The sequence below is a fragment of the Cimex lectularius genome, unplaced genomic scaffold, assembly GCF_000648675.2.
Source record: "Cimex lectularius strain Harlan isolate CLEC.00 unplaced genomic scaffold, Clec_2.1 scaffold32, whole genome shotgun sequence".
NCBI classification, from domain to species: domain Eukaryota; kingdom Metazoa; phylum Arthropoda; class Insecta; order Hemiptera; family Cimicidae; genus Cimex; species Cimex lectularius.
In genome coordinates, this window is record NW_019392689.1 from 1,092,671 (window position 1) to 1,105,929 (window position 13,259).

The 13,259-nt window shown below is 33.8% G+C and overlaps 2 protein-coding genes across 3 annotated transcripts; one reads left to right on the plus strand and one right to left on the minus strand.

The window, feature by feature from the left end:
- Nucleotides 1-1,216: 1,216 nt before the first annotated feature.
- On the minus strand, nucleotides 1,217-6,083 carry LOC106665149 (probable H/ACA ribonucleoprotein complex subunit 1). The gene is made up of 4 exons (XM_014391369.2): nucleotides 5,868-6,083; nucleotides 5,283-5,368; nucleotides 4,998-5,213; nucleotides 1,217-1,636 (listed from the first exon to the last, which is right to left on the minus strand). The coding sequence occupies exons 1-4, from the start codon at nucleotides 5,887-5,889 to the stop codon at nucleotides 1,307-1,309; spliced, it is 654 nt and encodes a 217-aa protein (XP_014246855.1). The 5' UTR covers nucleotides 5,890-6,083; the 3' UTR covers nucleotides 1,217-1,306.
- A 3,429-nt stretch (nucleotides 6,084-9,512) lies between these two features.
- On the plus strand, nucleotides 9,513-11,700 carry LOC106665134 (pre-mRNA-splicing factor RBM22). 2 transcript variants are annotated; one of them, XM_014391350.1, is made up of 6 exons: nucleotides 9,513-9,815; nucleotides 9,950-10,003; nucleotides 10,093-10,356; nucleotides 10,416-10,648; nucleotides 10,717-10,860; nucleotides 11,004-11,700. In XM_014391350.1, exons 1-6 carry the CDS (start codon nucleotides 9,762-9,764, stop codon nucleotides 11,578-11,580), a joined length of 1,326 nt encoding a protein of 441 aa, XP_014246836.1. In that variant the 5' UTR covers nucleotides 9,513-9,761; the 3' UTR covers nucleotides 11,581-11,700. The 2 variants fall into 2 exon arrangements, with proteins under 2 accessions (XP_014246836.1, XP_014246837.1); XM_014391351.2 differs by having other exon boundaries at nucleotides 9,607-9,853.
- The last annotated feature ends 1,559 nt before the right edge of the window (nucleotides 11,701-13,259 follow it).

Consider the following 13,259-nt stretch of genomic DNA (forward strand, 5'->3'; position numbering starts at 1 on the left):
ACTTGGTAATGTGAGCTAGATGAGTCTTGACTGTGGATTGGGGAACAAAGACCATGATACCATGAAGTCAGTGGATTAGTGTGTTATCTTAATACCTTTACTTTGGTAATGAAGATACATACGGTATACCACACTGTCGGTACCTGTGCAGCACGGAGACCAGAAATCACCTCAGACAACCAAATTTAGGACATCCCACAATCACCATTTTTATAGATGATAGTTTTATTAAAAATCAAGCGATATGAAAATGCAATTTGACAGCCTCTGGCATTAAAAACTTTATCACTATACAGAGGATATCAATCCTAGAACTCTCTCATATTTTGAAACCAGTTTTAAGTACTTACACCAATTTCATCCAAAAACTGCTCCCTGTAAGAATAAAATTAAACCATTGACTACTTGGCAAACACAGCCCATAGCATAGTCCATCAAAGTGCAAAAATACTATGAAACTGGTGCACAGTCTGATTTCTCCTGAAACTTACAAACTATAGAACTTATGCAAAATATATCTGGTAAGAGAGTGTAATATGTACAGGGATAATTCTGTAAATAAACATACCAAACATTAAATATATAAGCAAAGTGGTATGGCCAATGAAAAACATCAATTTTGACACACTAAGTTTTACCAAATTGAGTATAAAATATTAACCAACTAAAGCACCCCCTCCAAAAAAATAAATAAAATAATATTAATTAATTAATCCATATATGTTTAGCGGTCATAATTGACCATATTAATTATTTCAATTAACTGTTATTTTTATCTAAGGTCTTGGTTGAGATGAAAAAGTTAGTCACCAGTGGGATTTGAACCCACTCCCTTTGGCTCAATACACCGCTATTCTAACCACTTGATCTATCGTGACTTCTAGGAATGATAGCTCAAGTGGTTAGAGCAGCGGCGTAGTTAGCCGAAGGTATTGGGTTCGAATCCGCTCGTTACACTGACTCATTTCAACCAATACCTTACATAAAGTATAATAATAACAATAATCTATGGGTTTTTTTTATATTAACTGTTTTTAGTTTTAGTTGTTTTTTTTTGTTAACCTTTTCAACTCAACAAGACATTAGATAAAATAATAATTAATTGAAATAATAATAAAAATAAATAGATAAATATAATAAAATAAAAAATAAGTGTGAAAGGTAAAAAGAGTACGTTGAAAACAAACAAAAAAAATACTAAAAACATATTTTATTCTAATATGGTTAGACATGTATGTATATAATAATGTATATACAAGTTGAAGTATAGAGTGAAAAATAAAAATTTATATAAAATGAATTAAGTTTATCTTCGGAATCCGCCTCCTCCACCGCCTCTGAAGTCCCTTTTAAATCCACCTCCTCCACCTCCACGGCCACCTTTAAATCCGCCTCCTCCTCCTCCACCCCCTCCTCGGCCACCTCTAAATCCGCCTCCTCCTCCTCGTCCGCTTCTAAAGCCTCCATCACCACCCCCTCGTCCGCCTCTACCTCCTCCGCCACCACGTTTGAATCCACCTCCACCGCCTCTACCGCCTCCTCCTCGGCCGCCACCTGCTCCCCTACCGCGACCGCCACCTGAATTTCCTTGCAAAAACCTCTGGACTTTCAGCAATTTCCTTGGGTCTATGTAAACCTGGAAAAGTTACAATTTTTTTATAAAGTATAATACATATTAAATTAATATTTCTATAGTATTTTTTGAAAATATAGTTACTAAAACTGAAAAATGTTAAAATTCTGATTATCAGTTTCATTCATTTAAGGCCAATGTGGCAGTTTTGACCAAAGTGATTATTGCCTTGGTTTTTCCATGCTTATGACACACGCATCAATGCCAATTTATGTATTCGTAAGTTCTTAAGTCCCACAAAGCAGTAAAATTTTCTTCCCACTGCTCAACTTTCCATAATTGTTTTTACGTTTTGGAACTCAATAAAATATAAAATAAAAATACAAAAAACATTGGTTGTATGAATCACTCAAAGAAATGCCTCATGTGTCGAGCTGACCTAAACCAATGCAATTACTGAACACAGGCATTTTCAAGGGTTATCTAGACCAGTAACCAACTCGGTTTTAAAACCAACAGGTAGTACACACCGCTACATGAGTCAGCACAATGCTTCAACCATTACGGATGAGTCAACGACTCTTGTTTTTCTCTTGATAAACGCTTTAGTCAAATCTGATGGGTTCTGGTTAAGCTGTTTAACAATCCGTAACAGATCACCCTCTAACATTCACCAGTTCTATATATCTTTATTATGAAGTATCTTATTATTATCCAAATACTTTTATATATTATACAGCCCAAGTGGGGCAATTTTATTTAACTCTTACTCTGATCTTAGCAAAATGGTATGTTTTTCTGTCTGCGTCTTCCATATCAACCCAAACTTTATGGTCAGCAAGGACCAGCAATCAAATGTGTGAATAATGCAGTGAATTTGTGAATAATCAGGATCTAGGTATGTTCAAACTTTGTTTCAAAAACATTAACATTGTTTGATCATATAATCCTGATTATCTGTAAGATAAATTTGATCATCAATCTACTTCAGCATTAACATAATGAATACTGCAATTAAATGCTAGTATGTATAAATGCGTGGTGTTTAGTGATTTAATGTGTCGACATAATCCTGAAAGGATAATCAGGTCGAACCATTACCCACGTTTTTTCCCAGTCAGCTTCTTTGAGGTGAACGGAGGTATTGCATCCCAATATCTGGATAAGAGAGTAAAGCAACATATCTATGATTGCAAAAAAACCAAGCAAAATCCTACAACACTGGCTACCCACCATTTTGAACACAAACACAACTTCAACAATCCAAATATATTACACACAGAACAAAACAAACATAAACGTAACTTTTTAAAAATGGTTTTCATCAATAGAGGTAAATACAGCATCAATTACAGAACAGACTATGTCAACTCAGTTCCAGCTACGCCAATATCATTAATCAAATTAAATATCGATAACATACATTTATCGTCATCACATCACACAAAACATATAACATAAAACAATCATCACATTCCACACATCAAACATTTCTACATAGTCTAATTCTTCAATAATTTGGCTTTCCTTTCCCTAATTATCCCCATCTATATAATCCTGAAAGGATAATCTGGAATTCCCAACGTTTTTTCCCATTGTCAGCTCCTTTCACCTCAAAGAAGCCGACTCCTCATATAAAAATGTCTTCTATACAGACTTCCTTCCCCATCCCTTCAAAATAAACAATATAAAACAGCAATATCTCACTGGCACTCTCAACATGACAGAAGAATGACACAATTACGCACAAAACAAATACTTTGAGTGAGTACAAATACTTTGATTGAATATAACAAAAAAATTGTTTTTGCATTGTATAAATTCATTTTTCCCCCACATCCTACATGTATTTGTTAAATTTAAACAATGTCTGTAAATCCCAGGCCCTGAAGACGATCTCAATAAAGATCGAAACGTTGGCACGACAAAGAAAATGTTTTTCTAAAACCTACGTCACACCAGATAGCATCTCACCATCTCCAAATAATCATTGACTAACGGTCACTAAACACCACACATTAAGAAATAACAAATACATGTTAAAAATGACATAGAGTGTTAGGGTCTTAGAAACTCTTAACCAACTTTGCAACACATTTCAGTTGGTGGAGAAGAAAGTAGTTTTTGGTTAGATAAATATACATTTCTTTTTTTTTGTCAGTTAAAAGTAAATATTATTAATGGTCAGTTATTGTGGTCTGGCCCATTGTAAACACTACTGCTGATTTCTTTGCATTTTATAATTAAATTGTGAAGTTTCCCCATGCGCTCTGAGGGTGATGGACCTGTAGTTTAAATGTTTCCGAACATTTTGATCTTCGTGGTGATTAGTGACCGTTAATCGATAATTATTCAGAAATCGTGAGATGCGATCTGGACCGTATCTGAATAATTATTTTGATCTACTTATCCTCATTTTGGTTAGTCAAATGAATATAAGATTCATGCTATCTTCAGTGGAGGGTTTTAACCATGCTTATTATTAAAATCCAAAAATAGAAATACGCCGTAATGTGCCTGACAAAAATAGACAGTGATGACCAAATACACTTTCAATTTTGTGCTTTGACAGGCTAAACAAAGTTGAACTGCCTATAAAAGGAAACTACTTTGGAATGGGATTTTGTCCGTTTATTAAAGTATCCATTTACTAGAAGGGCCCAAATTTAGAGAAAAAATTAAATCGTGAGATTTCCTCCCTTGGAGACACACTGAAGGTAGCGAAATGCTGAAATACACCTGAAAGATCAAAGATAGGCAAACCAAAAATGATCATAAGTGGCCACAATAATTTAGGCGTTCTCGGCGCTCATCACGTAAGATAAAGGTCCCGGGTTCGAATCCAGCAACCCTGCTTCAAACCTGACATACTTACAAATGGGCTTTTTTTTCAAAAACACTAGCACCCTGAGGGTTCAAATAACCTCGTAGTTGAAATACTCTAGTTAAAAAAAGAAAAAATCACAGAAAAAATATGATGTAAGTAAAAAATTAATTCAATCCTGACTAATGTTTGTATTTTCAACAGCAACTATTTCTCTTTCTCATGGACTTTATCATTTCCACCCTTTCTCTAATAAAAATAATTTTTTTTCATGCTCATCTCTGAATCGGTTTGTCACAATCACAATCTGAGAACTGACCAGGAAACGCCAGGTGTGAGACTTCCCAAAACATTACTGCTTGCAACTTGCAAGTAACACAAGCCATTTTTCATTCATGGAATCCTGAGTTATTTTGTTTTGATATCCACTCATAAGAGATTTCAAATTGAAAAATCTATAAATTTAGTGTCTGTGTCTTTTAGTAGAAGTACTTTTGTTTCAGCATCATTCCAGCTATTCGGCTAAACTGACCAGGTCTAGTCCCAATTAGTTCAGGCTAGCAGTCAAATTTAATTAATATATTAAAGAAATGTCTTTACCATATCATTTTTTCCAAAACTCTTAGCCTGCATATTTTCCAATTTGATCGATACGAAATAATCATGAACCGGTCCGAAAATTTCATCAATTTTCCCGATCTGGTTCTTGTCCTCGGTGTATATAGGAGCGTTGAAATATGGCACGTCTTCCTTCAGTCCCACCTTGACGACGATGTCGTCTTGGCACGGGTGTATAAAATTGCCGAGTGGGATCACCTGAAATGAACAACTAGTGAGATAAACGTACGAACCAAAACAGGGTTATGAAAGAACGCAAAGGCTTACCGAGTCAGGAGGGCCCATGTCTTGAAATCGTCCTCCTCCCCTGCCTCCACCGCTTGGCCGGCCTCCTCTTCCTCCGCCTCCTCTGCCTGTTAACAATGTAAACAACTTTTTAAACTGCAAACTTGGGGACCGCGGTAGCCGAGTGGTTAGCATGAGAGACTCTCACGCCGCGGTCGTGGGTTCGATTCCCACCGTTGCCCCTGGCCCTTTTTTCCCAATAACCCAAAAAAAAAAAAAAAAAAAAAAAAAAAAAAAAAAAAAAAAAAAAAACTGCAAACCGTCCTCAAATTGTTGTGAAATTAGCGTCAACACTATATTTTCAAGTATATATTTTTCAAGTTATTTTACCAAACTGTATATTTATGTCCAATAACGTTAACTACATTAAAATAAAAAATAAACTCATCTTACAATAAAAAAATACATACATTTATATGTTAACGATTAAAAAAACACACATTTTACTATTGCTATTCTCATTAATAAAGATGAGATGTAATAAAAACTATCTTAAAGTTTTATTAATTTACAACCTTAATTTTAAATAATGAATTTGACTTGAAAATAAAAATTTAAAAAACATACCACCTCCTCTTCCTCTGAACATAATTATTGTCGAAAAAAAGATTAAAATTTTTTATTAAAAAATTCACTAAATCTTCCTCCGAACAATTGAAATATGCACTTAAATTTAACTCAACAATTTAAGTAAATATTATTTAAATTATAAGTAGAATTGTTAAAACTAAACAATGCGGTTCCGCACGTGGCCCATCTCAAGCACTAGCCGGCAGTAAACAAAATCTCAACTTTTATAACGGCACATCTCGTGTGCCAAGGCAACGTCACTTTTGGGGAAAGCGCGTCATTTATTTACTTTAATGTTATGTAATTTATTAAATACATAACGTATAGGTAAATTATGAAATTATAATAAAATAATTAAAACATTGGAAACGTATAAAATATATACAGGGAGTCAGGCTACTCGTATCTCAAACTTTCCCAGTACATTTCACACCTTCAAAATGAAAAAAAAAAAAATGTATGAACCATGCTTTGTTTGGTTTTTCAACTACTGGAAATTTTCTTGGAGAAGGTCCATTGCTTCAGTTAGCAGTCATACTACTTTGATTCTTCATTCCACTATTGGATCATATTCTATGATTTTGTCTTTCAACTTTTCCAACTTCCTTTTTTTGAATTATATCCTCTTATCCTCTTCTTCTGTGGTCAATTTGAGCCATATCATTCCCACTCTCCTCTAGATCTCAACTTGGGAGCAACTCTCAACCATGGATGAGTGAAAGCACAGATAATGAAAGTCACTGTATAATAAAATATAGAAAACAATAATGACAAATATATATTTTTTTAAATTTTAATTATTAAGAAAGAAAAGCAGAAGAGAAAGAAGACAAGAAGAAACAGAGGGGAAAATTGAAAAAGGAAATGATTCATGTCACTTTTAAAAACTCAGATACCTTGGAACTAAAAACAGCAAGTGGAAACAAATTCCAAAGTCCTGCTCCTGCAATTCTGAAATAAAAGGCTAAAGTTTAGAGGAGACTTGGAATATGATTGGTGCATTTGGATAAGGAATGCAGGAAAAAATTTGATAGATATTGAGGATATTTATTTGATTTAATTTTAAATAAGGTAAAGTATAAAATTATACATAAAATAATTACAACTGGAAACATAAAATATATACGGGGAGTCAGGCTACTCGTGTCACAAACTTTTCCCGTACATTTCACATCCCCAAAATGACAAAAGAAAAGTTTGTATGAACCATGCTTTGTTTGGTTTTTAATCTACTGGAAATTTTCTTCGAGAAGGCCCATTGCTTGGGTTGCTAGTTGTACTACTTTGATGCTTCATTCCACTATTGGATCATATTCTATGATTTTGTCTTTCAACATTTAAGCTAATCAAAAGATTTCTACAAATTTTTTCAACTGTCAGTTCCTTTTTTTTCCTCTCTTCTCCATCTTCATCTGTGGTTGATTTGAGTCATACTCATTCCCACTCTCCTTTAGATCTCAACTCGGGGCAACCATGGTTGAGTAAAAGCACGGATAACGAGAATCACTGTATTATAAAATATGCAAAACAATAATATCAATGATATGTTCTTTAAAATTTTAATTATTTATAATAATACAATGAAACCATGTTAAAGAAAAGCAGAAAGTGAAAGAAGATAAAAGTAAATAGGGGAAAAATGGAAAGGGAAGAAAAGGAGACAATTCATGTTGCAAAACATAGAAAACAATAATGACAATAATATATTCTTTAAAATTTCAATTATTAAGAAAGAAAAGCAGAAAGAGAAATAAGATAAGAAGAAACAGGAGGAAAAATGGAAAAAGGAAACGATTCATGTCACTTTTAAAAACTCAGATACCATGGAACTGAAACAAGCCAGCAAAAGCAAATTCCAAAGTCCTGCCCCTTTAACTCTGAAATATAAGGCTAAAGTTTTATTTATTTATTTACGGATCGAAATCCACTATAAAAAAGACATTTTACAATTACAAAAAATACAAATAATATATGTAAAAATATAAATAATATATATAAACAGAATAAGGACATATATACATGGTAATAATATAAATGGTTTTAGAGGAGGTTTGGAATAAGATTGGTACATTTGGATAAGGAATGTGGGAAAACGGTTTATATTTATGAAGGGTATTTATTTCATTTAATTTTGTGTGTATAATAAAACTATAAGTTTATAAGTGCTTACAATGTCAAGATTGTCAATGATGTTAATATAGGAAGAATTATGATCTGTTGGTTTAAGTTCAGAACGGTTTCTAATATAGGAATGATAAGCAATTGAAAGCAATGAGCAGATTGAGAATCTAAGGAAAGTGAACAAATAGCATTACATTAAGAAAATAAAGGAATTATTAGGGATTTAATAAGTAGAACTCTAGTTTATTGTGGAGTGAAAAAGCTAAGTGAAGGATCTTTTTAAGAATAGAGCTCCATGGTCATGCCATGTAAGGTTGGAGTTAAAAATTTTAACAAGCTGAGATTTTAAACTTTACAATGTTTACTAATTGTTTTTTCAGAAATTAATAAGAACTGGGATTTGTTAGGATGTGAAAGAATGCCGTTATTACATGACCATTGATTGAGAGAATGAAGATCATGGTTGAACAGACAGCTTCAAAGATGTTGCTTGTGAAACAATTGAACCTAAAGCTGAGTATCATCAGTATATAGATGAAATAGGTAAAAATTAAGAACTAATGGGAGATCATTTCAGAACGTGGAAAAGCGTAAAGGGCTACGAATAGGGCCATTTAAAAAAAATGTTACAAAAAAAAGGTTTGGACTACATATTCTGAAAAAATGAAAATATACTAATTATTTTTAGATAACAGTAAAACCAGCAATTCAATATGTACCAAAATACTTGAACCAATATGTACAAAATATTTGAAAAGAAATCTATTGTTTAAGAAAAAATGTATTAAATTATAAACATAAAAGTTAATATGCCAGCCAATGATGTAGAAAACAGCTACAGTACGCTGCTCTAGTTCATTGTACCATTGGGTATAAAACGAAAAAAATAATTTATATCTAAAACCTACAAAACTTTATGTAACATAGTTGAAATGTAAGATTACAAACAACTATGTACATGTATTGTAAAAAATTAACTTTATTAAATAACAAAATGATAGAATTGTTAAGGTAGTTTTTGAAAAGTGTTTAATCCAAATTTCATATGAATAAGTTAGTTTAAAAGAAAAAGAAAATATGTAAAAAATAAAATAAAATAAATGAAGTAAATTGTTATTTTAAACGCAAATTTTTTATATTGAATTGTTTATAGTTTGTATGGTAGTTAGCAAGTACTTCTTTTCGTCAGCCAATGATAAGAGGGAATGAACAATTGAACAAGGACTCTACTCTAGTTCATTGTGCATTGAGTAAAAAATGAAAAAAATAATTTATACCTACAACCTACAAAACTTTATATAATATAGAAATTGAAACGTAAATAAACAACTATATGCATGTATTGTCAAAAATTAACTTTATTAAATAACGAAATGATATAATAATGGTTAAGGTAGTTTTCAAAAAGTGTTGAATACAAATTTCATACGCACAAGTTAGTTTAAAAGAAAAAGGGAATATGTAAAAAATAAAGCAAATTTGTTAATTTAAACGCAAAATTTTTATTTTAAGTTGTTGGCAGTTTGTAGTTTATACGGTATTTGTCAAGTCGTCAGCCAATGATGACAGGGAATGACCAGAGGACCAGTGCTGTGCTCTAGTCTATTCTATTGCATCTTTGAGTTTGAGTCCATTTTTACTTCTTGCTCATGTTTTGTCATCATAGTCGGTGACATTTACTCTTGTTCTACCCGTTAAATGAAAGGTGTCTTTTTATTGGAACGCTAATTTGTGTCGAAAGGTTCGTTTTAATTTGTAAAACTTAAACAAATGGCAACTTCGAAGTCGACCAACACCTACAACAGACAGAATTGGGAAGATTCTGTAAGTAAATGATGTTTACTGTTGACGCGTTACTTTAGGTTACTATTGAATTTAACTAAAATAGTATAAAAAAATTGAAATTCAAGCGTATTTTATATTTTATTTTTGAATTAATACTGACTTTTTGAGCACAGGAATTCCCGATTTTATGTCAGACATGCCTGGGAGACAACCCGTATATACGAATGGTAAGTTAAAAAAAATAATAGAACTGTTTTTAAGACTGTATTGTTGATATTACGATTTGAAGGAATACTAATATTTTTGTTTATTCTAGTCAAAAGAGAAATACGGTAAAGAGTGCAAAATATGTTCTCGACCTTTCACCGTATTCCGTTGGTGTCCCGGCGCCCGGATGAGGTACAAGAAGACGGAGGTTTGCCAGACTTGTTCACGGATGAAAAACGTTTGCCAGACTTGCCTTCTCGACTTGGAATACGGGCTGCCTATCCAAGTTAGAGACGCCGCTTTGAAAATCAAAGATGACATTCCTAGATCTGACGTTAACAAAGAATACTATATTCAGAATATTGACAATGAGGTAAATTGTTCAGTAGAATTTGATGAAAATTATATTGTTATAACCCTTTCCCTTTGTAGATGAATAAATTAGACAAAACTCAACCGGGCTGCGTAGCAGGTGGAAAGAGCCAAGCGGCGAGTGACATGCTACTTAAATTGGCTAGAACGACTCCGTATTACAAGCGAAACAGGCCTCATATTTGCTCATTCTGGGTCAAGGGTGAATGTAGACGAGGTGAAGAATGCCCGTACAGGCACGAAACACCCACCGATCCTGATGATCCTCTTGCCGATCAGAATATCAAAGACAGGTTTGTTTCGGCTAAAAAAACTGGAGCAAAATTAATTAATTCGGTTTTTAATAAAATCTACTGTTTAGATATTACGGAGTTAATGATCCAGTTGCAAATAAATTGATGAGAAGAGCTTCGACAATGCCTAAACTTGAGCCACCAGAGGACAAAACTATAACTACCTTGTATGTTGGAAACTTGAGTGATAAGATTGGAGAAAAAGAACTTAGGTGTGTAATTATAAGAATTTAATACAAGTATTAAAATTTTTAAGGAAAAGATCAGTTTCTAAACAATTTTGTTTACTGTAGAGTGAAATTTGTTTAGATTAGATCCTAGCGCAATTTTATAAATTGTTTATTTTTCTTTTCAGAGATTATTTTTATCAATTTGGAGAGATACGATCGATCACGATGGTTCCGAGACAAATGTGTGCATTTATCCAATACGTGAATCGTAACCCAGCTGAGAGCGCCGCCGAGAAGACGTTCAACAAGCTTATATTGGGTGGCAGACGGCTTAATATTAAATGGGGCAAATCGCAGGGTAGACAGGGCGGCCCAGGTGGAATCGAAGACGTTTACGAACCGGTCCCCGGCTTGCCAGGTGCTTTGCCGGCACCGCCTGTTGAACTGAGAGACAATTTTTTCAACTTGCTACCCGGTACGGCAGAGGCTGGATTGGTCGCTCAGCAGCCTACGATGATGACTCCGCCGATGTTTGCCCCACCACCGCCGCCTCCTCCTCCTGCGCACTTCTTCTTCCCTCCTGCTGCCGGACTCAGGGTTTACACTCCCGCTGCCACTGTTGCTGCCACTCTTTGCCCACCTGGGACTTCTGTGGAGCCTATCCCTCCTCCACCTCCTGGTACAGTGCCACCATTGGCGATTCATTATCCTTCTCAAGATCCACGACGTTTAGGAACTTCAGAATCTGGAACTCCAAACTAAATCATTCTTTGTAAATATATGCTGGAAACATCTCCTGTTTCAATATAATCTAATTTCATAAATGTGTTTTATTGTAATGGTTATAGTTAATAGAAAATAGATTTTTTTTTTTTAATCCAACATTTCATTATCCATTTCACCTTTTAGTTTCTGCTTCATATTTAAGAAAACAAGTGTAAAATAGATTGTGTCATTACTTTATTATGCATTATCATTTATTTTCCTTCCTGTTCAAAAGCCACATTGATAGAAATGGTGAATGATGGAGTGAGTGCAGTGTTCATTACTTTTTTTAAAAAAGATAGTTCCTACTTACAATAAGTTGTTTTCCAATGATCCGGATTTCGAGCCCTTAGCTCATCGTCAGATTCAAGGATTTCTACAACCTGATGATAAGCTAAGGGCTCCAAATCCAGAATGTTGGAAAACAACTTATTGTGAGTAGGAACTATCTTTTTAAAAAGGCCACATTGATTTCCAAAATTATATCTCAAAGAAAAACATATTTTTTAGCTTATGTTGCTTACAACTGCAGTAGGATATATTTATCTATGTAAAGTTATTACATTTTTACAACACTAGCGCTAGGTAATATCATAATTTTGCAGAAGATGGATAATTTCTCTGGTGGAACTGCATTCTCCAATGTGGTGGAGGGTGGTCATTTTTTTATGTGACTCTACAAGATACAACTGCGAAGATCATTTAACTCTTAATGTACAAAAGTCATACCGAGAATAGGTAAAAGAGTATTACGATTTTTTTACAAAAAAACAAAAACAAAACTGCAATGTGGTAAAATGTGGAACATTGTGATGAAATCTGCAAGGTGATAGGCCTATCAACAATGTAAAATGTGTCAGTGGCTGCAAAGTGGTTAAGGTTTTTACATGGTGACTCATTACTGGAAGGTCCCAGGTTTAACCTTTTTGAGACTCGTGACTAGCCATATTTTTTAGGTTTATACGTTCCTCAGGTTGTGAGAGAAGTGATATTGTTCTTGTGTTTTTTACACTTTAAAAGCTCTATCATCTTGAGTTGAGGTTGTATACAATGCGCAGTAACCATGGTACCTCCCACACCCTTCTTTTTCCATCCTCATCATCAACAAACCGCTTTTTTCTTCTCCTTCTGCCTGGCATCTCTTGCAAAGTTATGTGAAATGATGACAATCATTTTTCTGGAAAATCATTCAGCCACAGTATCTACATCTAATTGGGAATGTCCTATGTGTCTACCTCTGCCCTTCCTTACCATCTTTTGTCTTTATGGTTTTTTTGCCTCTGGCCTGTCAAGTGATCTCTGCTTTAGTCTTATATTATTTATGTTTAAAGAAATTTTTGGAATGTTTTGTTTTCCTTAATTACATTTTTTGTTTTACTTCAACTTCAGCCGAGCGTATATCACACTCGGCTACCACAGTCCCTGGTTAATATTAGAGATTAATATAAAAAGTTAAAAATGATAAATAATTATACTTTTTAATAAATATCATGAAGTCCAGTATGGGGGAACTTGGTAGCTGAGTGGTTAGTATTCTAAACTCTCGGTTTGTAGATACCAAGGTCGTGGGTTCGATTCCTACCATCACCCCCTGGCCTTTTTTTCATGTTCCCCTTCCCCCAAAAAATATTAAACCACCCAAACTTACATTGTTTTCGGGCTAATATAGAAAACAA